A 26,493-nucleotide genomic window follows, 5' to 3' on the forward strand; every position below is an offset into this window, starting at 1 on the left:
TATCTCTCCATCTCTTATCTTGACCATTGCTCAATACTATATTCTGCCATTTATTAGAAGTAGTGGACATATTACATGTACTGCATACTGAATCTGTTCCTGTAAGTCATCACACTGATTAAAAAAGAACAGCTCATATGCCCATGTTGTGGGATAGTGGTAGTGTATTGTTTCAGTAATAAAACCTCAATTGAACATTCTTGGGAGGTTAGATATTGGTTCCACGTCAAAAAATAACCTAATGGGATAATGGGGACCATACATAGTTTTCCTTTTTAGGCAAGATCAATGCAAACACAACTAACAAATTTTGGTCCCGAAAATGCTCTGAGAACTTTATGCTTCTTAATGTGCCCTTTTTGTGTATTTAGTTGACACTGAAAAGAACACTAGAATTTTAGAATAAAAATACATGAAAACATAAAAAAAGAACAATATTAGATCGTTAAAATAAATGGGATTCTTATGGTAAGAAATCAGCTCATATCTTGTTGTATGTTTTGATAAGGCATGATTGATAAAAGCTTTGCTTTTCCCTTTTGAGGTGAATCGTTAAATAATAACCCATCCATCTGTGTGCACCCGGTTAAATAATAGCTGCAGATTTCAATTGGGATGTGTTTGTGAGATCTAATTGTCTGATGTTTATGCAAACCGCACACAAATGCATTTATCTTAAATGCCCATTTATGCTAATTGCTTGGTGTTACATGATGTTTCTTGCATGCTATTATGTAATTCTTACGTAATTGCAAAATCAATTGTGTCAAAGAACAAATGAAAGTAATGAAAGCATATAGAGAAACAAAGACTTGGGATCCCCAGAAGCTGTTTGTTTTGTAATGAGATGTTGCAGTGTGTCAGAGAATTGTGTGGTCATGTTACTGAGCATTAGTGAGTATTAATGAGTACACATCTCATACGTGACATTATGTTGCCCAGAGATTGTTTACAGCACAGAGCAAATGATTGCCCTCCCGGCCAGTAAGAGACATCAGCTAGCCTGCTTGTGATTGCCATTCCCCCACAGGATATGACTCTAAATCTGGGGCTTCAGCAGGGGCCGTAACCTCTGCGGTGTCTGTGGTGGTCCTGTAAACAAATCTCAAACAAATATTTGTGAAAAGGATTATACTAACTAAATGCTTTTTGAAATTTCTATTGATCAGTGAATCCTAAAAAAGGTTATGCTTTTTGCAACAGCAAAGCTATTTTCAAAACTGATAATAAATGTTACTTCAGCAGCATATTAGAATGATTTCTGAAGGATCATATGGCACAGAAGACTGAAGCTATAAATCACATTGGAATTGCTCCGTTTATGTTTTTATTATTATTATGTTTTAGTTATTTTGCATTTCTTACAGTGTAATTATATATATATATATATATATATATATAAATAAATTTGTGTTTGGTTTAGGGTTAGTTGCATGTAATTCAACCCTCTACAGCAGGGATCCTCAAATCTGGCCCACAAGATCCACTTTCCTGCAGAGTTTAGCTCTAACTCTAATCAAACACACCAGAGCATGATAATCAGTGTCTTCAGGATCATTAGAAAATCACAGGTAGATGAGTTTGATCAAGGTTGGCGCTAAACTCTGCAGTGCATTGGCCCTCCAGGACAAGGTTTGAGGAACCCTGCTCTACAGACACCATGGCAATTGAATTACCATTGGCTAGTACATTTCTTAGATTACTCGTCAGACTTATATGCAAAAAGCACGACCACCAGTCACACATACATTATATATATATATATATATATATGTCAAGGTTTGGGTAAGGGAGGAACTCAAGTGCAGACAGGATTCTCAACACAAAGGGTTTATTTACAAAAAGGGAAAACAAAACCCACGAGGGGGAAAACACAGAGTAAGGTAAAGACTAAATAACTAAACAGGACTGGGCTGACAAGATAAACAAGGACTCTAAATACTAACTAAAAACAAAGACTCACGGTAAGGTAAACACTCACATGTAGGAACAATCACAGTGTGGCACGATCTCAAAGGAATCACATATGAGGTACAATCACACAAGTAGAACACAATGAACCGACGCAGGACAGAGCACACTAGGAGATCTAAATAGGGAGAACAATTAAGACACGACAGGTGACACAGATAGGACAATCAGGACAAGACTAGGATAACAAGGGGGGCGGGGCAAGGCAACGAGACAACACAAGCACATGGCCCAAAGACAAGGCCATGTGCTAGTACACAAAACACTGGTCTGCCATGATCCTGCCTCAAGACTAGGAAAAATCAAGGACACGAGGGCAGAATCATGACATATATATATATATATATATATATATATATATATATATATATATATGCACCGTGATTGGTGGTCGTGCTTTTTGGTCATTCAGTGTTTCTTTAAAAAAATAAAAAATAAATAAAACACTGATTTGCGTGCGTTAGAGGTTACAATTTTCAATTTAGATGTAATTTATTTAAAGATCATTATTAATCATCTTTTGTCATAGCCACCTTTGTTAAATAATTTGATTGCGTTGGGCAATCACTTTCATATTTGGGTGAAAATGTTCATGTGTTAAGAGCACATGTGGTAAATAGCTCAGCATTTAGTAGACATAAGTAACTGAATACAGTCAAAAACACCAAGTTTCCCAAAGACAATTATAAAAAAAAAATTACAGTAACAATATCAAGCCCTGGAATCCATTTAACAGGCTAATAGTTTTCTCCATGCTGGAAATGGACATCCTTGAATAATTCATACTGTGATAATCAGTGACCCGTGTTGACTTCATAATTGTTCTCTTAAGTCTTGACATGTCATCACATGAGTTTCTGAAAGCCATATTGCTGTAATTACAGGCATCACGTTACATGGCGAACCCGTAGTGTTGTTTTGGAACGACGTTTCAATCTCACAGGGTTTAATGAAACTCACAATCCATTAGGAATTCACAAAATCCTGAACCAATTGCATTGTCACACTCATTTAACGCCAGTAATTGCTTTAGAAATTAAAAACCCTGCTTCTCGTAGCTTGACTGGATTTGGAATGGTTGGCAGAACAAAAATAAATAGATCCTATTGAAGAAGTCACAAGTCTGTGAGAATCTACATCTGTACTGTTTGCTCTCAATACATACTTTATGCCAGGACACCTTATTTTATCGATCAAGGACACAGTAACCCGTGTTTTTGGTGGGACAGGAACATCATTGTGGGTACAGCATGAGGTTATAACCAAGCACTGGTTCTGGTAATAAGATTGTGGAGCTGGTGAGCACCATGGAGTCTTTGTTTCAGCTCAAATAACATATTGTGTCTGACTCAATACACAATACACGCCTGTTTGCCAGGAATAAGATCGCAAGAAGTGCATTTGTGGTAGAAAAACTAAATGCACACATACCTAAAGACTGAACATGTAAAATGCATGTGCAAGTTGTCACTGTTTTCATAAATTTTCATTTTTGTAGTTTAGCCAGTGATGTTAATTGTATCATTTTCAAAAATTGAAACCCATTGGATATCTTTGAAACCCATTAACAAAAGGTTGGATTTTCAAAAACACCGTTGTCATGTAACTGAATGACCAAAACGCATAAATATGCTTCTGTTTTTAGTTGAAAATGGGGTATATATATATATATCAATTAAAAACAATATATATAATTATAATAATTGAAAATATATATATACATATTTTTTTTATTTTTTCAAATTTGTTCAATCAATGTGGATGAAGACTTTATGTTCAGTGTTGGATTTGGTACTAGGTAGTAGCTGTAGAAATATGGATATTGCATTGAAAAATGTAGATAATCTTATCCAAACTTACCTGTCCAAACCTTTCCCCTGACATGATTACAATTCGTAGCTGTTAGAAACTACATGTAAAACAAATTTCAACCTAATTGAATCCACCACCTTATGTTCTTTTGCAATTTTGCATAAACCAATCTTTTATCTTAGGAAAATGTGTCCAACGGATTGAGTAACCCCATCAAATTAGAGAAAGATGAGAAGGGAAAAAAGAAGAAATGAGAAAGTGTGTAGCTGAAATGTAAATTGGCTAATCAAGGTTCTGCAAAAGAGGCAATGCAATCATTTTTCACCTCGCACATAAAAAGCTTTATGGAAGTGAGGTAGAATCCATCAAGACCTCGTTATTTATCTCTCCCAGCCTTCACTTTCAAGGTGTAATTTATTTGGGTGCAAAGGCAAATAAAAGGCATACAGTTTTATCATTGATGAAGTTAGGCTTTTTGTGCTGTGAAACCTTGAATATTTCCATTTGATAAGGTAATGATGCACATGAAAGTGTAGAAAGCCATGCCACTTTATTTGTGAAATGCTTGGTCAACCGCACATTATAATGTAATATAACCGGATTGTAACCATTTGATTGTAAACTTCAAAATGACTTAAAGTAAGACAATATATAACTTTTAATTCATCCCATGAACAACTCTTTTTGAAAAAAACAGGCTTCATTCAGTTTTGCAAAAGCTGGATGTACTATATTTATTTGCTAATTGCTAAAATCTTCATGGCCATTTTTATAATGAATAAGTTTCCTACTGCCAAGCTCTAATGGTTTTATTATTTTAAAATATTTTGGCTTTGGAGTCAAAAGAGTTGTGAACCATAGCCTTGAAGACAACATAAGGAAAAGAGACATGTCAGAACATTTATACAACAGTTAATTTGTTCCTCGAGTAAAATAGAGTGCAACATTCATGCCGGAATTAAAAAATCCTATTCATTTGTTTTTCTCCATATAGGAAATAATTTCAATAATAACTTACAAACCATAAAAGGCAGACCAACTGTGCTTTTGTTGAAGCCATTAGCCCTCATTTTGTTTTAAATAATCATGTTTAACAGTGGAATCATTGGTGAAAAAACAACAACAACACTATACCTGTTTGCATATAAATCCGATCAGAAAAATCTTATAAATGCATCAAGTAAATATTTAGTGCTGACCCACTCCCATGAATCACTGTGAATGATGTAAACGAGTCAGTCTCCCTACACTCTGAAACTATTTAAATATTTCTGTATAACAAATATTTAATAGAATATCTTTTCAACATGATTGCTAATTATGACTAGATGCTTTCAAATTAGTAATGGAGGCTTGGACTCATCTTTTCAACTAGCAACGGCAAGAGAGTACAACATACAAGAGAGTCTTTGGGACACTCCTTAGTTTCTTCTTGTTTATTTACATACTTGCAGGAGTGTGTTGCTGTGCTTTTGCTCACGTGTGATTGCTATTGCTTTAATGAACCTTATCTTATGAGTAGCTTCATACCTATCATCTTTCTTTCTTATTTTACATGTGGTCATAAATCAGTGGGGTTGCGAAATAAGTCAGCTCACTTCTAATAGCATGACAAACAGCAGTGAAAAAGCTATGCCAGATCCACATAATCAAATCCAGCTAACCCAGTAATTGTGCTTAGTTAAGACAGCAAAATACATAGACTTATCAACTTTTAAAAGGGAGTAGAAAACATTCCATGTCGTTTTTATTGACGTCAAATGTTTTGCATCCAATCAAACTCTATGGTGTTCAGATACTCTCGGATGAAGCTATAAATATTTGCTCCAGTGTTTATTCATGTGTTAGGCTGTTAAATTACACTTTTGTTGTGTTTATACATTTACAAAATAGTTTTTTCATTTGAAAAAAACATCTTACCAAATGAAACACCATCCTTACAATAAGTTAAAACTGAACAAGACATATTTTAGAAATGATGAATGTATGGACCAAAATATATGTTTTTAGAAGCATGCAGGGAAACACACAGTATACCAAAAGAAGTATTCCCATGGCTTTGTTTGTTAAGAACTGCTGTTTGGAGAATGTTGAGTGTTACAGCTTGACAGAGATCTGTAAGAGCGGGACAGAGCCATCTGCTGTGGCTCAGGAACACAAAGCCATACAGCGATCCAGTCAGACTTCTGATCTCAGTGTCAATGAGACATTGTTTTAGCAATGTTTGAAAACTGTCTGATTCACTGTCATCATCTGACCAACTTCAGCAAGCTTGAAAAAATCTGTTACAAAGAGCAGGCTGACATTATTAACAAACTGTATATGCAATGATGGCAGTTTACCCTAAAATCTTAATGTAACAATTTTTCTCAGCGATATTAGTCTATTTGTTTTGTTTCAAAGTCAGCAAGTCTTTGAATATATTGTTATTAAGGCACTATACAGTAATTATACAATATATTATACAATATATTTTATATAAAAATTTTTATATTTTATATAAAAAACACATTAAAAAAAGGAAAAGATGTTCCAAAATCAACCTAGCTGACTGTTGGGTCATATAGTACACGGTGGAAATTAATGGAGGTTTGGGGTACAAATGCCACTGATATTAGTAAAAAGGACTCCAGAATTGAAATATATATATTTTACATTTATTTTACAATATATATATATATATATATATATATATATATATATATATATATATATATATATATATATATATATATATATATATATATATATATATTATAGTTAAGTGCAGTTTTTCCTAAATATCAGCACAATCAAAAATGCAGTAATGATTCAACTATTTTTAACAATTAACATTACTGTATATAATGTAAAAATTAATTATTTATACATTATTCATGGAATATTTTTAGAATGTTTACAAAACATTTGCACATACAAAAAAACTAAAAAAAAGACATTTGAAATGCAGTTGGCAGGTACAATAATCTATTTGTTTTTCTCTTAGTGACAGAATTACCCAATGTGTTATTTTATGTTTGTTGTCAGATTACAGTTACATATTTGATTAATGTTACATTGTTTACACGTTACACAAATTCATAGGTCTTTTTGCATTTATGCAACAGTTAAGAACTTAAAATAGACTAAATACCCATTTGTAATCAACTAGGCATTCTACACTCTGTTCTGTTGATTATAATGGGTGCTATTATCCTGAGGTGTTGAATCGAGCGGCTCGTTTACAGTATAGACATGGTTCAAACTGTGCCAAGCACTAAAGAGCTACCCTACGATGTAAGATTGACAAGCAATTTACTGAAACATGAGGACAGGTGCATCTTAGATGCACACATGCATACACACACATGAACAAGAAAGTGTTTGTTGTATTTTGTACACAAAATGTGTGTATTTTCCACTTAGTTTCCTATGTCCATTCCACACCATCTCTATGCATTTTAATAAAGAATTATTGAGAATTAAATTGCTTCAGGCTCTTAAAATTTCATTCGATAGTGATAGGCAGTGTTGATTTATGCTGTTTAATTTTTGATGACTGCATTATGTATGCGCCTGCTTATATATGTTGCTTCTTCTTCAACATGTTTTGATCCAGAGTTTCCGTACTCTTTCAGTAGATGTGTAATAGTGCCCCCTACTGTATAACAGTGAAAACACGTAAAGCCAGAAAATTCTGTCATTGGCGTGGAAAGGGTTAATCATCATTAATCTATACATTTTGAATTTGCGGTATCTGCTGTTTCCAAAAGTTTGATATTTATTTATTTATTTATCTTTTAAGCTAAACAAACTTGCAGTTTTTAGTAAAACTCAGAATTTTCACATTTTTGAATAAAAGGCAATATGAAACACAGTATGACATTATAGAGCTATAACCAATAGTTTATAATTTGGTGTGTCTTTGGTTTACTGTCTTCATTCTAAAGTTACTTATTTAATTTAACATCAATTCTGAGACCATTGTGAATTTTAATTTGAGAAACTGGCGCAGTGGAGGATTTGATGAAAACTTATGCTAATGGATTTTTTCTTTGTCTGGCTACAGTTCACAGCTGAAGTTCATTTGTATGCTGGTGGAGAATCCCGAGAGACAGGAGAACCTTCTGAGCTTGAGCTGTCAGCAGAGATCATGAGGAAGAGCCGGAGTGTCTTGGCAGTGACACCTAGTGATGTGAGACATTTTACTGTTGTGTTTCAACATGAATAGAAGATAATGCTATGCAGTCATTTTTTTTTTTTATTATGCCCCCAATACACACAGAGGTCCATGCCGTTTAGATGTTTTTCTCCTAGCTTGCCCTTTATATGTTTCACACTTATGAAGCAACCAGGTTTTCTCTGAAATATTACGTTCTTTCATTTCTTGAGAAATAACTAAAACAATCAACAAGCTCCAGGCTAGTGTGTCTACAAGAACATAAACAACCAATTAACCACACACACAAACCCACAGTGCGCGAGTAACCACCTGCTCAGTTCAGCTTTTCCTCGTCTTGTGTTTGAATGCTTTAAAGTCTTTTGAATGGTTACATTTGCAAGTGGCAAGGCTTAATAACACGTGAAATTTATAAGCTTTCGTGACGACATCTAGCAGTGGCCTGTCAAATGTCCTGAGCGTCTTTTTTAGAGTGGCCTCAGCCAGATGGTTGAGATCGACTATTAAAGGTGGGATATTTTTTCCTATTGAAAGAATGATCACTATCAGCAGTTATTTTATCTATGTTCGTAACATTTCTTACATATTATTGCTCGGTGTAGGAGATAAATAAAGATTAAAGGTAAACAGTACCAGAGTGATTGAGTGTGTGAATTAGTCATACTATCTCTACATTATTGTGAAGCTGGGGGTTGTAAATAGCCTAGTTCCTTCAAAAGTAGAAAAATATGCTATAATAAGTTTTGAGATTCTAAGATACTTTAGTGATTAATCACAGACAGAGATGGGTAGTAACGGGTTACATTTACTTCGTTACATTGAGTAATTTTTCGGGGTAACTAATACTTTTCGGAGTATATTTAAAGATGGGTACTTTATACTCTTACTTGAGTAATTTTTTTGGGAAAAATCTGTAATTTTACTCCGTTACTGTGGGCGACGCTTCTCTCGTTACTTTATCTTAATGCAATAGATGTTATAAATGCTTCAGTTTGTTATTCCAAACGCGCCGTCTACTTTTCTCAGGGCAATGAGTCATGCCCATTCGCGAATGATTCATTGTTTTGATCAAACCAATTGGCAAATGAGTGAATTTGTTCATGAATCAGTTCGAATGAGTCGTTCAGTTCACTGCCGCACGCGCTGAGCGTCTGAAGCGGTTCACTCAGAGTTGTAACGTTTAAGAATATCAGCAGCGTTGAAAACGGGGCTATGGAAAGCAAATCTGCAAAGGTTATTATTTGCTTGCGATGGAGATCCTTATTAGATAAACGCGTGTGCTGTCTACTGTTTAACAGGTAATAACTTGGGCTACATTCGATTACAGTACACGATACCACTGTGACATTAGTTTGTTGTACTTGTGTGGCTTATAACAGAGGGGAGTCCGGTTGAATGCAGCTTCCAAAAGAAAAAAATAGCCAATTAAGATTTTATTAATTTTAATACAATCACACCGGTGCGAGTACATTCAGTAAGTCATATGATCAGCTGCTAAATTCAGATCTGTGATCGCTTGCTGGTGCTGAGCCAGAGATATGCATTTATACAGCGCTGCGCATTTACCAATCACACACAGTTCTGTTGAGCTTTTAAACGCTTCACTCGCTCACTGACTGAATACCTCTTTCTGGCGAATTCTCTCGTCAGAAACAACAAAGTGCAGATGTGTTTACGAATCTACAAATAAGATATTGATTTCACAGTGTTAACAGTTTCAGAGATTTTAATGGGAGTTTCTGAGAGTGATTGAACACTGTCAGTGAAAATGATCTTTAATAATGTAAATGTTATTTGCTCTCTTTCTGAACAATGAAAGATTAGTAGCAATATTTATATCACATTAACTTTCAATGTTAAATTCACATTTAATATAAAGTCAGTCGTATTAAAAATATGTTATGGCATGACACCTATATCTGTTACTTAAGTAAACAGACAGGGTTTTATAATAAATTACATAAATTGGAATGAGGGCTGATGAAATATATACATTTATACACACACACATACATTACATACATGTTATCTATATATCTAAATAAAAATAGGCTAGAATTACTTTTACTTTTACTTGAGTAAAGTTTTTGGGTACTCTACCCACCTCTGATCACAGGACAGCGCTGACAACTGTGACTACGTTTACATGCAGCCAATAAACCGTTAAAAACCGGGATATTAGCAATAACCCGGTCGCGCACGGCCATGTAAACACCGGCAAAAACCCGGATATGCTCATATCCCGGTATTTAAAAACCGGGATATTATACCTGGGGTACCCCTTTTCTAACCCGAATATTTGGTCTTGTAAACGCGTTTCGGCATATCCCCATCAAAATGTGTGTTCTGCGCATGTTCTATTCGCAAGGAATCTTGGTCTTTTGAGTCTTTGGATACAGGAAGAAGAATCGGAAATGACGCATATTGCGTCTTACGTCCAGACGCTAACCGTGCGTCGCCGTTTACATCGGGATATTGGCGACTGATTACACATTCCATGTATACAGGAGTAACTCTCTCTGCTCACGCATGTAAACGGGTTATCCCGAATGTTTCAGAAACCCGAATAGTGACCTTAACCTGACCATAACCCGAATTTTAACAGCTTGTAAATGTAGTCTGTGTTCCTCTGTGCGCGCGATCTTCACAGCTATGAGTTTTCGTGCCACAATGCAGCTGCGCGAACATGGTAGCTCGATATAATACACATTCGATCGTCTAATCGCTTGAATGTCCAAACCATAAAACAAATACAACTGACAAAGTGTAGTGAAGACTCAAGGCTCCTCGCTCGCGCACCATCACTGTGTGTTGAACCGGCGTTCACCTGCCACTGACTGGCAGAATCATGTGGCTACACACGCTTTTAAGGGGGGGGGGGTATTAACAGGAAATAACCGAAATAACCGACATGGGAAAATTACGTCGGTTAGAGGGTCTACATTTTTGATTACTTTTCGATTAATCGTCCAGCCCTACCTAAAAAGTTACAGTGCTTTGTGATGTTGGATTGTCATGTCAGTGATTCACATCACCAAATAATAATTAGGATTGTCACTATACCAGATTGTTATGAATTGATCAAAACCTCACAGGTTCCATAAAAGCCCTTAATCAGGGTGGACGTCATATTGAATTTAATGTGGATAAAAAAAATTGAATTTAATGTGGATAAAAAAAAATGTCTTTACAATGGTACATATTGTATTGAACTCCTAGATTATGTAATTTTCACAACTCACAATTTTTAAAAATGTTTTATGGAGTTGTTGTCTAATGACGTTTCGTTATTAAACAATGATACAATCAGGGGCGGACTGGCCGTCTGGCATATAGGGTGTTTCCCTAGAGCACCGACACACTTTGGGGCTGATACTTTGGCCCATCGTGTAGAGACTGTGGGACACTAGTTTGTCTTCTCTGTTGACAGCATTTACCCAGTAGCAGCGTGCCATAGATGAAAACCTTTATTGCAGCTGTTCCAAAAGTGCCACCTACTGGCAGAGAGTTAATTTGCATTTAATTTGTACTGTATATATAAAATTGAATGTAAATTCTATCCAACTTTATCCGGATAGATATAGAACACTCATGTAATGTGATGCCACTATATACATATTGGAAAACGAAACCGCCTGGTTTTTAATCGGAACTATTATTGCTCAGCTATTTATGTAAAGTTACTTAGTGACACTTTCAAGACATTGTCAAGACAAGTCAGGTGCTGATCCACCCTTCTGGTCTGGATATGTATTGGATCCAGGTGACTGCAGTGACCCTCTGATCTGGACACAGACTGGATCAGGTGTTATAAGAAGTGTTCCCGGTTCCGGTTTACCTAATTAATGCAGCCTAAAAATCCGTTAACGTATTTGGATACTGCAAGAAATTTTGAACTGCAAGAGTGTGTCTGCCTCCCGAACATTGCTCTGTTTGTTTAAACAACTTGAAACTTCGGTCTCAACCAAAGCCATGATTTTGACATGGAACAACCAGTTTATCTGAATAATAGTTGGCGGTGCTTTAGTTGGGCAGAAGCGGCAGTGAAAATGTTTGGGTAAATTATCATTTTTTGGTAAACTCAGTATTTTCTTTATGTTATGCTGGTAATAAAAGTAATAAAGTAATAAAAGTCTGGTCTGAGATATTGTTTGATTTAGTTGGAAAAGTCATAAAACACCCTCAAAGTTCTGGATTAGGTTCTTGTACTTAGAAGAACAATACCTTTACTTCTTCAGTAGTCTATGTTACAATGAAGTGAAATACTGAGGCTGATATTGATTGTCTATAAAAAGCAGTTCTTCACTAGCACTCAATGAACGCTCGACACTCACCTCTCCTGTCTGTGATTAACATCCACCTCTGAATCCCTGCTCAGTCCGTGGCAGTGACCCTCTTCACTGAAATCCTTCTCCAGGACAAGTGCGTCTGATTACTTACAGAGACTTTCTCAGTCGGGAGTGGAGCCTGAGTTTGAGATTTTCTGCCACAAATGTAGAAAGACTGCAAACCCCACGCTGTTCTGTTATTTTACAAAGGAGTGGAAAGTAATACATTCAATTAAACATTACATTTCGAAGTAGAACGAATGAAATTCTTGTACAGTGTACTTTAATAATCATTATTTTACAACTTTGCATCTTTGAAAAATAATTTGCATCGTGTAGATTGTGACCTTTTTGAGAATTTGAGTGACTTTACTGTGCATAAGTTGCTATACTTGTCACGGGGTGCGTACTGGACAGAGGACTCAGATGCAGAGTTAGAAAAGGAGAATCTTTATTCTCGCCACAAAACACAAAATAACATAAACAATAACGAAAAGCTCTGGTGCACACAGATCTCCGAGCTGGCCGGCACACTGCGGACCACTCGCGCTGCCGGATCTCCGAGTTACGGATCCTTTGACACAAGAACAGAAGTGAGACTGATACTGAGAAACAGTGCAAAACATGGGCAAAGACAAAACAATCTACTCACGACCACAGACAGAAAAGCAGAGACATATAAAGGGAGTGGGGGAATGAGCGACAGGTGGGGAGAATAAGCTCGTGATCTGCACAACCCCGCCATGATTAGCCATGATTGCTCAGACCACGAGCTACTGAACAGACAGGACAACACAGACCACAGGGGAAGCTGAGACGGCACCCTGCACCGTGACAATACTAGGACATTGTGGATGGTTTTTATCACATAGTCATGCAGTTGCTGGGCTGGTTGCTTATTAGTTCAAGCCAGTGAAGTGTCAAAGGTATATGCTGTGAAGATATGTGATGCTAAAAGTTGTTGTCAGAATAAATGTAGAAACCGTTTATGATTTATACAGAAAAAGACTAAAAATGCTACAACAAATATCTGTTAACTGGTTAACTCTAAATTATCTTACCATGTAGCTACCAAGGCAAATTTTACAGTAAAATACTGTCATACCATAATTAAAGAGAAAAATTATAAAAAGCAGTAAAAGCATGACATGTCATATGCTTTTCCCCCATTTTTGTTATCTGCATTGTACATTATTGTATTTTGTGTAACATGTATTTAGTCAATTTCTATTGAATTATTGTAGTGTCATGTGTGTTAGTTACTCTTGGCCATTTTTCCAGAACTAATGCTGGATTTCTGTTGTACCACTGTATTTTACTGGTAATTATCAGTGCATTTTAAGATAAAAAGCAGATAGCGCTTTATACAATAGATTGTTACAAAGCAGCTTTACGATAATACACAGGAAAATAAGAGAATTAGTGCAGAATTTGATAATTATGAAGCTAATTTAATTCTGGCTGTAAAGGAGCTCTTTAGAAGATAATGGTGTCATTATTCAGCTCAATTTAATTCAGTGTTGATTAATTTAGTTCAATAACAGTGTCACTGTTACAAAGTTCATCAGTTATGAAACAAACTCAATGCAACTAAAAAGAAGCTCTAAAGGAGAGAAATTAATAGTGTCAATAATTAGCTCAAATCAGTTTAGTGTTAATTCATTTCCATTCATAAATAATATATAATACGTTTTAAATTCATCATCACCTAAATGAAATATAAATTACAAGTTGTGAAATATACAGATACCAATATGCCATCCTGTAATACTTGGTACATTGTCACCATATTGTTGCAGTGATCTTCTGGCAACCACAATTTGTTTTTTTGTTTCTCGCGTTGGTTACTGTTAATTTAACAGAAAATTTAATATTCGAATAATTGTGCAATTTGAACATTTGCACCTCGTGTTTCAGCATCTGAGACAAAAAATGAAAATGGTCAACTGATATGAGTCCATATTAAATGTTAACAGCCAGAGTGGGAATTTTTGCAGATGGACAAATAGGTTGCATGCCCGCCGCAAGCTGTATTTGTCCAATCAATGTTATTGACATTGTAAATATGCAGAAATAGGACAGCAGTCCAGTGTGAAACAATTTCAAGTGGGAATAGCCCATGTGATGTTCTGAATGATATGCACCAGTGATAATAACTTCTAGAGCTACTTATGCAATGCACGTTTCAAAGAACAAACAATTATTGGTCAGTTTCTCACTTGACAGATATTAAAACATTCGTAGGCTGCTTTTAGCGCTGTGAATGTGAGGCTGTGACTTTCGTTGACTCAGAGGCATATGACTGCAGGAAGGCAGGGGAACATAGAGGACATGCTGTCCATCTGTTCCTCTAAGCTACAGGAGAGAGTCTGTTTGTCCGATGCTCATGATCTCTCAGGGCTTTATTGATTCGTGCATTAGCGTTTTCCCCGAACTGCAGGGCTTAAAGTAACACCATTATTCCACTCTTTATGGACAGGGACATTTTCTCACTTCAAATATTTGTAGGGGATTTTGTGAGGTCCAAAGGTAGCCAGTCAAGTCATACCCAATCCACTCAAGACCCCATTCTCCCCTCGCTGAACTCTTGCCTTACGTGTTTACTGACAAGCCTTGTAGCTTAACACTCAATCATACTCATTCTTAAAGGAGTGGTTTCCATGGTAACCTATCCTCCCAGCGACCGGCCGGTCTCTGGACATACATCCATGTATATCTTTATGTCTCTTTTATGTATTTGTTTACTTATTAATTTACTGGATCGATGCCTATGGGCAGCCTTATTCTTCTTCACCATGTTTCCCTCAATTCAGTCAATGAAAATATCTCATTCTCTCTCGGGGCATGATGTTTTTCTCATTCAATGCCGAGCGAAGCAGCCTTCAGGGCTTTAATGCGGTCTGAGCTGAGGTGGCGTCACTTATTGCAATGGCAGTAACATCTGTAAAGTGTGACATGATTATTAGATGATACTTCATATGCTTCTCATGGGATTCCCCTTTCCTTTCAATTAATTTCCCCTTCAGTGATTGACTGGGCCTTCTTATCCACATGAAACCATTTTTTCCTATGACCTTTCATTGTTACCCAGTAAAAAACATGTTGTTTTAAATTTCACTGTATAACAGATTGTTCAAGTTAGATCCTAAAATTATATTATATTATATTATATTATATTATATTATATTATATTATATTATATTATATTATATTATATTATATTATATTATATTATATTATATTATATTATATTATACATTTATGGATTTAGCAACTTACAGTGTATTCAGATTATAATTTTTTTTTATACCAGTATGGAGACCCATATCAGAAAGCAACTGCAGTAATTGGGTGAATCTCATGAAACCTGTCTAGAACAAGTCTGGGTCATACTTCATCCTAAAGCCAAAGGAAACAAATAGAAACTTTTGATTTTACAAAAAGAAAACTATATAACAGGACCATTAAGGGTCATTTTCATTCTGTAATTTCAAAATTCTCATTACAGTAAAATCTGTATTTTTTTATTTATGTTTTAGTTTACAGTATTTTTTATTTAATGGTGAGTAACTAAAATTTATTCCTACGATGCAATGCAAGGCTGAATTTTCAGCATCATTACTCCAGTCTTCAGAGTCAAACAATCCTTCAGAAATCATTCTAGAATTCTGATTTGCTGCTCAATTATAAGAAATGATTGGTGCTCAAATAATAAAAACAGCTTTTGCAAATAATTATTCTAACATTTAAGTGTTTTCCCCTCATTTTCCAAGCCTGGAAAACTAACTGAAAACTAAAACATAAGTTTAAAAACTCCAGACGCATTACAGTAATGAGAATTTTGAATGAAAATGACCCTTAATGGTCCTGTAATAGAGTTTTTTTCTTGTAAAATCAAATTTTTTATTTGTTTGTTGGGATGAAATATGATCCAGACTTGTTCTAGACAGGTTTCATGAGATTCACCCAATTACTGCCATTGTTTTCTGATACGGCTCTTCATCAATTGTCAATGCATTTCCCAGATCCAGTAGCTGTTTTCTCTCTCCCTACTCAATGTCTGGATTCTCATCAGTTAGCTTTCACAATCTACAGGCTGTGCTCGAGGAATTCCTGATAACACTCCTCTCTTCTGGGCAATTCTGACTGAGCTACAAACATATCACAAGGTGATATATTCAGTCTTCTGCTATAGGCTGTTAAGGAAGGATGTTGTCCAGCGACTCCACTGACAGTGATATGCAATCACGCTGAGGGAGCCAGCCGTTAAACACCCTGTATATATAAAGAACTGTTAGGAGATAGAGTCAACATGCTGGAGCAGTAGAAACTGAACAGGACTCTACATCAGTCACGGAGCGTAAATGAGAGGCTCGCTCCCTAGAGTGCCATATATCACCCAAAGCTACTTCACTGACATCAACCTGAACAAACAGTTGATGGGCTGATTGACAAAGTCCACTACAGGTTCCCACACTTGTGCGTTGGTAAAAATATTTTCTATGTAATAAGCCAATTTCGAACAGAGTGCACAATTTTTGTTTTCACAAAAATGATTTAATAAATGATGCACAATTCAACAATTTCCTTCTTCTGCATAACAAATTCATCATTAATCCATTCTTCAGTGTCACATGATCCTTCAGGAATAATTCTAATATGCTGATAGCTAATATTTAATAATACGCTACCATTCAAAAGTTTGGGGTATGTAAAATATATTTTTGTTCAAATAATGGCAATAAAGGCATTCAAAAGTTTTCAAATAAATGCTATTGTCTTCAACTTTGTTTTCATCAAATAGTCAATTTTCACAAATATATTAAGTAGCAAAAACTGTTTTCATCATGATAATAATAAGAACTATTATTAATATTTAAGCACCAATAATAATTGATAATAACTGAGTAGCAAATCAGCATATTCAAATGATTTCTGAAAGATCATGTGACACTGAAGACTGGAGTAATCATGGTGAATATTCAGCTTTGCATCATAGGAATTAATTACATTTTAAAATATGTTAACGTAGAAAATGGGTATTTTAAATTGTAATAATATTTCACAATATTCCTGTTTTTATATCAGACTGTATATATCAGATGGTTTAGTGGATCATTCGGAAGCCAAGCACGTTATTAAAATGGGATTAAATATTTTGTTCTTTGGTATGACAAACCCTAATAAATCATTTAAAATTAATGCCTGGAACTTGGATTTATTATGAAAAGGGTCTATTTTGATTTCATATTCACTCATATTCATATTCTTGCATACATTATTTCATTGTTCCGTGTATTAATTTCCTGATGAGTTCATTGATTGTGCGTGATCATACTGTATGCAGATGATGATGTATAGTGGACAGCCACAACATTTCTGCTCTGTTTTTATGATGTTAGGAAAGCAAGGACCTCTCAGCATGTACGTCTTCAGGAGCTACGTTGGGTGTGGATCTCTGGCGAGGCCCCAGACGCCACTCAGGGACCCTTGTGTTGCCGCCGTTGTCATGGAGACTGGCAGAGAGGGCCCGCAGTCCTCAAGAAGATCACGTTTCCAGACCCACGTCACTGGGCTTCATTACTCCACCACGTATAGATATCACACCAGTGCCACCTGATAGGTGAGCTCAGTGATACATTTAACAAATACAACACCAGAATATTGTGTCAGCACATAAACGTTCAAAGATGATTCAAGGTTCAACTTTAAAGTGCTTTATATTTTGTTTGACCAGTGAATCCCAAAATATTAAAATATCTTAGATTCCGAATGGATTATTCAATTTTTGGAACCTATAATGATGTCAAATGCCAAAAAGTTATTTTATAGAATCTTGCACTCAATTTCAAATGACACAGCGCTAACCGGCTAAAGGCCAGATTTACTAAATAGGGCGAATTAGTATGAGAGCACAATTCTAAAACAATGCCGATAGGCATGGACATTTCTGTGGGTGATTTACAAACAATGTGCAAAAGTGCACAGACACAACATGATCAACGCAATCTACCAAACACAGCTCAAATTAGCATCAGGATATGTTCGGATTTAATGTGTTCTTCTGGCATTCCAAATAAATTTGAAAAAAATCCCTTCTACCATGTGCTCTTTGTTCTCTGTTATGCCTCTTCCTAGCAATAATTGCAGCCATTTCAAGTTAGTGTTGTCACGATACCAAAATTATCGTTTCGATACCGATACCTAGTCAAGAATTGCGATTTCGAAAATTTTCCGATACTTTTCCTGAAAAGGGAAAATACACTCTCAAATATCATTGCTGTGCTTTATTTTAAAACCGGGTCAACATTCTAATATAACACACTAATAAATTAACATATGAACAGCAGATATATTAAACATTTGAACAAAATATGAAATATCAAAATACAAAAAATAAATTAGATCAATGACATTCAAGGTAAAGAAAGAGTACATTTAGCATTATCTCAGTTATCATAAGAAACATAATAGTAATACATTTATCTTGATTCTGAACTTTGAATAAAAATATGAACAGCCATTATATTAAACAATGTTTCTGAACTCAGAGGATTAAATGTCAAAAGCCAGCCCTCAAATAAAGTAAAATTTCTTTACCTACCCCGACCCGCGCATCGGGGACATCACGGAAGATACGTTGCTACTTAGACCTTCGTATTGTAACCTTATCAAAGAACCTAATAAAATATCCGTAAACGAATCTTTTAGGTGAACGGATCGTTCTCATTCAGGTAATCCACTGACACCTATTTCTCATTCACTGAAGCTCCTCTCTCCACAGCAGCGCGCGAGCTCGGCGCCATTAACAGCGCATGTAAGAGGTTCATAGTAACTCTGAAAATTAATGCTTGTTTTGAGCATTGGAATGTCTATACATAATCAATTTCAGAATCAAAGGTCTTAAAAAGTTTAAATTATTCCTTCCATAAATTAAGGACTTAAAAGGCCTTAAATCGAAAGAAGGTCATAAGTTCATATGATAAAGTCATTGCATTAGACGTTGCATGTACTGCAAATGCAACTGAAAAATAGAAATTCTTCTTGCTACAAATATCTGTGAGTGGGGTAAAAAACAATGAGCACATCTGGCAACTGGATGGTGCCACAGGTGCAGTCTACAGAGCTGTATATATACCCCTCAAGGACCAGCTTTCAGTCAGTGGAGCATTCAAGGTCAGAATGAGAAAAGCTGGTGATTTATACAGGACAAATTGTGATCGCACGGTGCCTAAGAACTCTCTGAAACATTGCATCTTGTGTGTTGTTCTGTGTTGTTGCGCTGTATTGAGTATGTATCAAAAGTACGGTGGCCCAGTCATGCAAAACACAACGCAGTTAAAAATGTTTGATTGTCCTTGGCTCCGTGTTCCTTCCGGCAGCGTAGTGTGACAGAAGACCTGACCAAAACAGTGTAAATTGCGTGTCTACTATCCATCTGTGTTTTTTTCTCAGTCCTTTTTTTTCTGTTGTGGGACGGTCCACGGGTGAATTTCACTGCCTTCGTCGAGTGGACACTGGCGAGAAATGGATCTCCATTATCCACCTGTTCCCAGTGCCACTCCCGACCCAGATCCCAGCCCATCATCTCCCCATGGTACGGAGCATAAGCCCGAGACCACCGATGACCAGGTGCGAGAGCCGACTACAGTGCTCACCGCAAGGGAGAGAGCCGCAGATGGTGTAAGCGAAGTGAGTGGAGCTCTGCCTCCTGCACCGTGGCTGAGGGTGAGCGGACTATGGAACACCGAAAGGACCAAAATGAGGAGGAGGATCGCATTAATTGGGAATCGGATCTGGAGGTTGAACTGCCCCCTCTCCTCTCTCTGTTGTCTCCGCTGGTCCCATCCAGTCCTCCTTCATCCTTGGTTTCCTCATCCAGCCCTGAGGGGGTTTCCGATCCTCCAGTGCCCATTCCTAGAAACTGTTCTCCAGTGCCTGCTCCTAGAATGTGCCCTCCAGTGGTTGCTCCTTCAAAATGCTTGCCCTCCCACCCGCTCCTGCCTCCTCCACTGCTGTCAACTGGCAGCCCCTCTGCTCGCCCTCAGCAAACCATCTATGCTATGCCCGGACTCCACCTCAGCCCATAGTCCCAGTGGATCCATCTCGGCTCCTAGCTCCCTCGCCTCAATGTCAACCATTAGCTCCACCGGGCTCCCTTGTCCCTCTGGCTCTGCCTTCGTTGGGTGTCGACCCGCCATTGTCCCTGGACTCCACTACACTTGCTGTGCCTAGTCGCTCTGTCCCACCAGCTTGTTGGGCTCCTTCCTCTCGCCAGCTCCACCTTGATCCTCAGTCGCTCTGGCTCTGCCGTGGATCTCTGTATCTCCGCCTCGGTCACCAGAGCCCTTAGCTCCACCCTGGCTCCCCGGATCCTTGGCACTCCCTGGCTCGTTGGCTCTCCGTATCTGCCTCAAGCTCCTCCTCCAATTGCTCTGCCATGGTTGGTCAGCCCCATGGAATTTGTGGCCATTCCTCCTCATGGCTCCTCCCACTGCCGGCTCCACCTTGGGCCATCATTATGGATCCAGCTGGATTCCTCCTGCTCTAAGCTCCTTCTGGCTCCTCCCTGGCTCCTCTCTCCGTCGTCTCTGTCTGCCAGCCCCCTACCGGGGGTCCGTCCTCCACCAGAGCCTCCTCCCAAGCATCCACTTATGCCTACTCCTGTTGTTGCCTACTGTTCCTTCTGGCAGCATTGTGTGACACTTACAACACAATGAAATTAAAAAACAAACATGAGCTGACAACACAACAAAATAAAATAGCAAACATAAGCTCACGATACAACAACAACAAAAAAACATAAGCTCACAACACAATTAAAAAAGCAAACATAAGCTAATAACAAACAGAAGCTCACAATACAACAGAAACGCTCCTGACCACTAGGGTGCAGTGTTGACAGTTAAACACAGATATTTCCCAGATACATTTTTAATGTAAATGATTTATCTTAATATGTGTAGTCCATGTTTAAATGAACAACATGTTTTTACTAAATTAATTTGATATCCAATTAATCTTAATGTATCGATTCATGAATCAAGCAGAAAAAAAACTATATTATTTTCAATTTGGACAGTTTAGCTCTGCACTTGCACACAATTGCCCATTTCTGCAGACCAACTGCTTTTTTATTTTGTTATGTTGTGAGCTTGTTTACTTTTAAAAGTTGTGTTGTTTTGTTAGCTTATGTTGGCTTTTTTAATTGCATTGTGTTTTGAGGTTGCTTGTTTGTTTTGTTCAGTTTTTTTGTGTTGAGCTTAAGTTAACTTTTTTATTTTGTTGTGTTGTGAGCTTATGTTTGTTTTTTAATTTCATTGGACCCTATCATACACCCGGTGCAATGCGACGCAAGGCACAGCGCAAGTGTGTTTGCTAGTTCCAGTCTGGCGCTGTTCGCATTTTCCCATCCAGCGCCACATCGTTTAATTAGCAAATGCATTTGCGCCCATTTGTGCGCCATGGACGATTTTGTTAATTAAAGTGCGCATTGGTAGAAAATGTGCCTCTGGGGGGGTCCACAGTGCGCATTGAATTTGCTTATTACAGACAGGGATGCGCATCACACAAACATGCCAAATATTAAAAACAAAATGATTACAGCGTAAAAGAATATTATTGTGTAGCTTACATAAAAAAAAAACTAATGATGGATATTCATTGCATGTATTAGAATTAAGCTACCTATTTGCAATTCAGCCTGGCTGAATTGGCTAATTAATTGAATAATCGTGCCAATACACACACATATATATTAACTGACTCATCGCGCGGAGCTTTGGTGAATTCCTGCTTGTCCCTTAGATGATCTGTTCACGCTCTTTAACTTCGCACACGAGCAGATCGGTTTCTTCGCTTGAGAAGCGTTCAGTTTTTCCGCCAACAACTTCCGCCATGTAAATTGTGATCCGCCATGGCGCGAGTGCATCTCACTCTTAAAAAGGAATGGGAGATGACACTCTGGTTGGTTTATTGAACATTATGCCCCTTATTTATTAAGAGAATAGGAACAACCGTTTACCGTCTTTAAAATAGCGAGAGTGGATTTGGACATGTCCTGAGTGCACCTGCGAATGAGTCAATGTTTTGTTCGTTATCTGGCTCGGCTCGGTGTTCATCTTCAGTTCTCTCTTCACAGCAGTTCAGTCAGTGTACTGTTTGAGTGCATGCATTACTCCGGGATATTGGTTTGTTTGAACTCAGAGGGAGTTTCAGCCACATTAAAAAAGTTGACAGCTTAAGTCATTTGTGGAGTAATGCGTATTAGAGATGCGAACCGTTTAAAACGATTCAGTTCGATTTGGTGAACTGAATGATTCGGTTGCGAACCGGATATCCAGACTGCTTTGTTTTGAACTCTCTCTCACACAGACATGGAAGAGAAGACAATGCTGAATAAAGTCGTCGTTTTTGCTATGTTTGAACCAAAATGTATTTTCGAAACTTCAAAAAATTCTAACTGACCCTCTGATGTCACATGGACTACTTTGATGATGTTTTTATTACCTTTCTGGACATGGACAGTAGACGGTACACACAGCTTTAATAGAGGGATCTACAATATCTTAAACTGTGTTCCAAAGATAAACGGAGGTCTTACGGGTTTGAAACAACGTGAGGGTAAGTTATTAATTACATAAATTTGCTATCTGGGTGAACTAACCCTTTAACACTTTGCGTTTAGATCGTTAAAATAGGGTCTATTGTGTTGTGCACTACTGGGCCACTGTGTCAATTGTCAGATGTCAATTGTCAATTACAAACAGAGGCTATGGCACCTGGATGCCCTGTTTGGCAGTGGCGGTGTTATGCTGTGGATTATGATTTCTTGGGACACTTTAGGTCCCATTATCCCAATAGCACAACCCCTGATGGCTGTCAGGTATCTGAACAATACTGCAGACCAAAAGTAGCTGTGTTCCCTGTGTGTGATGGCCGTTACCAGCAAGATAATGTGCCATGCCTTCACTGTTGAAATCACGGAGTGGTTTAAGGAAGATTATGGTGAATTTCTGTTAATGCTTTGGCCTCTAAAATCACCTGAGATGAACCCAGTTGAAAAGTGTGTATGCATTACAGCACAATGTATGGGAACTGGAGCACCTGCTGTTGACATTATGGTACCAGATACCACAGGAGTCCTATCGGCACCTCGTCCAATCAATGCCTCACCATGTTGCCACTATTTTGTAGGTAAAAGGAGGTCCTACAGGTTATTAGATAAGTGGTCATAATGTAATGGCTCATCGGTGTATTTAAATGTATGTATTTTCAGTTCACGTTGTCCCCATTTATACCTGATTTAGTTAAATAAATAAGATGTTGTCTGCCAAGACACTGCTGTTTATACCAAGTGTATCACTTAACGCTGCTTCTCCAGCTGCACCTGTCTTTCTCTATCAGGTTCAGGCTCCATATAAACTGGGCCAAGTTGAAACTCCAAGAATATTCCAGCAAGGCGACTCTTGGGAGGGGAGGGTGTGCCGGGCAGAGGCCTGACGAGTAGGCAAGAGGGGAGGATAGAGGGGAAAGGGTAGGACTGAAGCAGATAGTGACAGAGAATGAGTGTGAAACAGTGTCCGGCCTACACAGAACCTCAACACACACTTCTGCAGCCAAACTGCTGGATTCAAGGCTTTAACAAACGTCTTTATATGCCATTTCCTCATGGATTTAAAAGCAGATGCTGACATTTGCCCTGTCAGTCAGAGGATGGAGATCGGTTTGGACACAGGCTGTCAGTCTGATGTGAATGAGCTCACAGCTGCTGCAAGAAACGCACCCCAAAACTGCCCAGGCATGTTCAAAAAGCTGGTGGTGAATAAAACAATCCGCCAGCGCAGACGCTTCACAGTGGCTGTGCCACATACCTGGTAAGATTCAGTGTTTGCAACCTTGTCTGGCTGGATCCTTGCTTTAATTGAGTTTACTGTGAATTTGATCACATCTTTTTTTAAGGTCCAATTCTCACTATTAAAAAAAACATTAACTATGACTTTTGCCTCAATAAACTTCTTATTTGCTGCTTATTAATAGTTAGTAAGGTAGTTGTTAAGATTAGGTAATGGGTAGGTTTAGGGGTGTATGCAGAATAGATATTAATAAACAGCCAATATGTTATTATGCTAATAAGCACCTAGTTAAAAGTGAGAACTGGTCCCTGAACTAAAGGATTACTTTGATTTCTTATTGAAATCCAAACCCCTTCATGAATATATTTGCAACCAGGATCAATGGCTGTACATACTACTGTTTAAATCACATCTAAGGGAAATTTGCATGATATTTAAGTGTTGATGGTAACACTTTATTTTAAGGATCATTCTTACTATTAACTAGCATGCATATTACTAGCATATTGGCTGTTTATTAGCACATATTAATGGCTTATTCTCCATGAGCATATTTAGGATTCCTTAATACTACCACATACCTAACATATTTAACATAACCTACAAAGCTTTTTTTAACACTGATAATAAGTAATGTTTCTTAAGCAGAAAATCAGCATAATGATCAGATCATAATGATTTCTGAAGGATCATGTGTCAGTGAAGACTGGCGTAATGATGCTAAAACACAGCCTTGCATCACAGGAATTAATTGCATTTCAAAATACAGTATATTACAATAGAAAACAATTATTATTAATTGTAATAATATTTCAAAGTATTTCTTTTTTACCGTAATTTTGATTAAATAAATGCAGCCTTGTTGACCAGAAGAATTTCTACAGAAGTATTTATCATTGTTTAACAACCTTATAAAATATAGTAGGCCTGGTTTTAGAGATTTAATGCATTCTCGTTCAAAAATAAATTCTCTATGGGGAAAATAAATGGGATTTTTAGTCTTTTAACTTAGACCAATAAGCAATGACCCAGATCACCCTAGCAACATCCTACTGAACACCTTAGCAACCATCAACAACACAACAGCAGCATGTTGGTAAGTTTTTCTTCGGCAGGCACTATTCACATTTTCAGAAAACGTAAAAAAAAAAAAAAAACACTGTCGTGTCCTCAAATTCCCTGTAGAGTTTCTGCCCTCCAAACGCCTCTTATGATGATGCTGCATTTTCACCAGTAACTAGACTCTTGCAAAACCAGCCTATTACCACACACACTCACACACATGTAAGAGGAGGTGATAGTTGCTAGGCTCTTCTACCAAGGGCTTTGACAGATTTTTATACCATTATGAATGTGTTGTTAGACACCCTTCGCAACCCTTTGGCACAAGACCCAATGTCATTTCCCCCAGTTCCTCTTAACCGTGTCACTCGGTGGCCTGTTTTTTATCAGCTGAGATGCCTTCTCAGTGTGCTTTCTTTTAAAGTTGTTTTACATTCTTTCTGTTCATTATGTCAACCTAAAACAGACAATGGATTAGTAGACACTTTTATAATATGCAAGCAATATAATATTAGCACAGATGCTAATGATAAATTTAAGTAAGCAAGCATGCAACATATTTTCGAATTGTATTTTATTTGTTTTAAGAAAGGCATTTATTTCCATACTCAGTCACTCAATAGAAAACTGCCAGATATGGCAATAATGTTTACTATCGTGAAATATTTTGTAAGGCCCACCCAACTGATCAAAACAATGGAAACCAATGTGTTCAGTCTTTTCTGTAATTAAATTTCAGTTAAAATCTTACGAATTCATTTTATAATGGCTTTAGATTTTGAGCTGCAATGCCAGTTGATCAATGATAATTTATAATTATAATAATTTTTTAGACATTTGATTGCCCCATTCCACTCTTTACTTTTGATTGTATTAGTTCATTGCGATTCCAGTGTTGCTCAAGAGTCTCATGCCGGCAATGTATGTGGATCTCATTGTCACAAACTCAGCAGTCTTGATCATTAGAGAGTAATGCTAACTGACTAATGCTATTTAGATGACCAGCCATGCTTGCTCTTCTTTAAAAGTACTTTATCTAGTCTTTATCGACCTATATACACTTGAATCAAAGCAATACTTCCCTATAGTCAGTGGCCATGACCACTACTATAGATATAAGCAGACCAATATTACTTTCTCTAAAAGTAGCTGTGGTCATGCCATGGTTTCCCATGTACACTTAGCTAGAGTAATATTACAATGAACAAGGATCAATAGGTTGGTTGAGCAACATTCTGTCCTACATGCTGACAGTCTGTGCTGACCAACTACCCTGCGGCTTCAAATGCTCCACCATCATTCAGGT

At 37.2% G+C, this 26,493-nt stretch overlaps 1 protein-coding gene across 2 annotated transcripts in view; it reads left to right on the forward strand.

The window, feature by feature from the left end:
- Positions 1-7,915: 7,915 nt before the first annotated feature.
- LOC113046063 (cAMP-specific 3',5'-cyclic phosphodiesterase 4B) overlaps positions 7,916-26,493 on the forward strand; it is a 57,664-nt gene continuing 39,086 nt past the window's right edge. Inside the window, exons 1-2 of one of the 2 annotated variants that reach the window (XM_026206901.1) lie at positions 7,916-7,957; positions 17,673-17,893. In XM_026206901.1, the coding sequence (XP_026062686.1) occupies positions 7,916-7,957; positions 17,673-17,893 (263 nt within the window). Of the gene's footprint in view, positions 7,958-17,672; positions 17,894-23,810; positions 24,147-26,493 lie in introns of those variants that run through there. The other variant, XM_026206902.1, reaches the window with a different exon arrangement.

The sequence above is a fragment of the Carassius auratus genome, chromosome 27, assembly GCF_003368295.1.
Source record: "Carassius auratus strain Wakin chromosome 27, ASM336829v1, whole genome shotgun sequence".
In the NCBI taxonomy this organism is placed as follows: domain Eukaryota; kingdom Metazoa; phylum Chordata; class Actinopteri; order Cypriniformes; family Cyprinidae; genus Carassius; species Carassius auratus.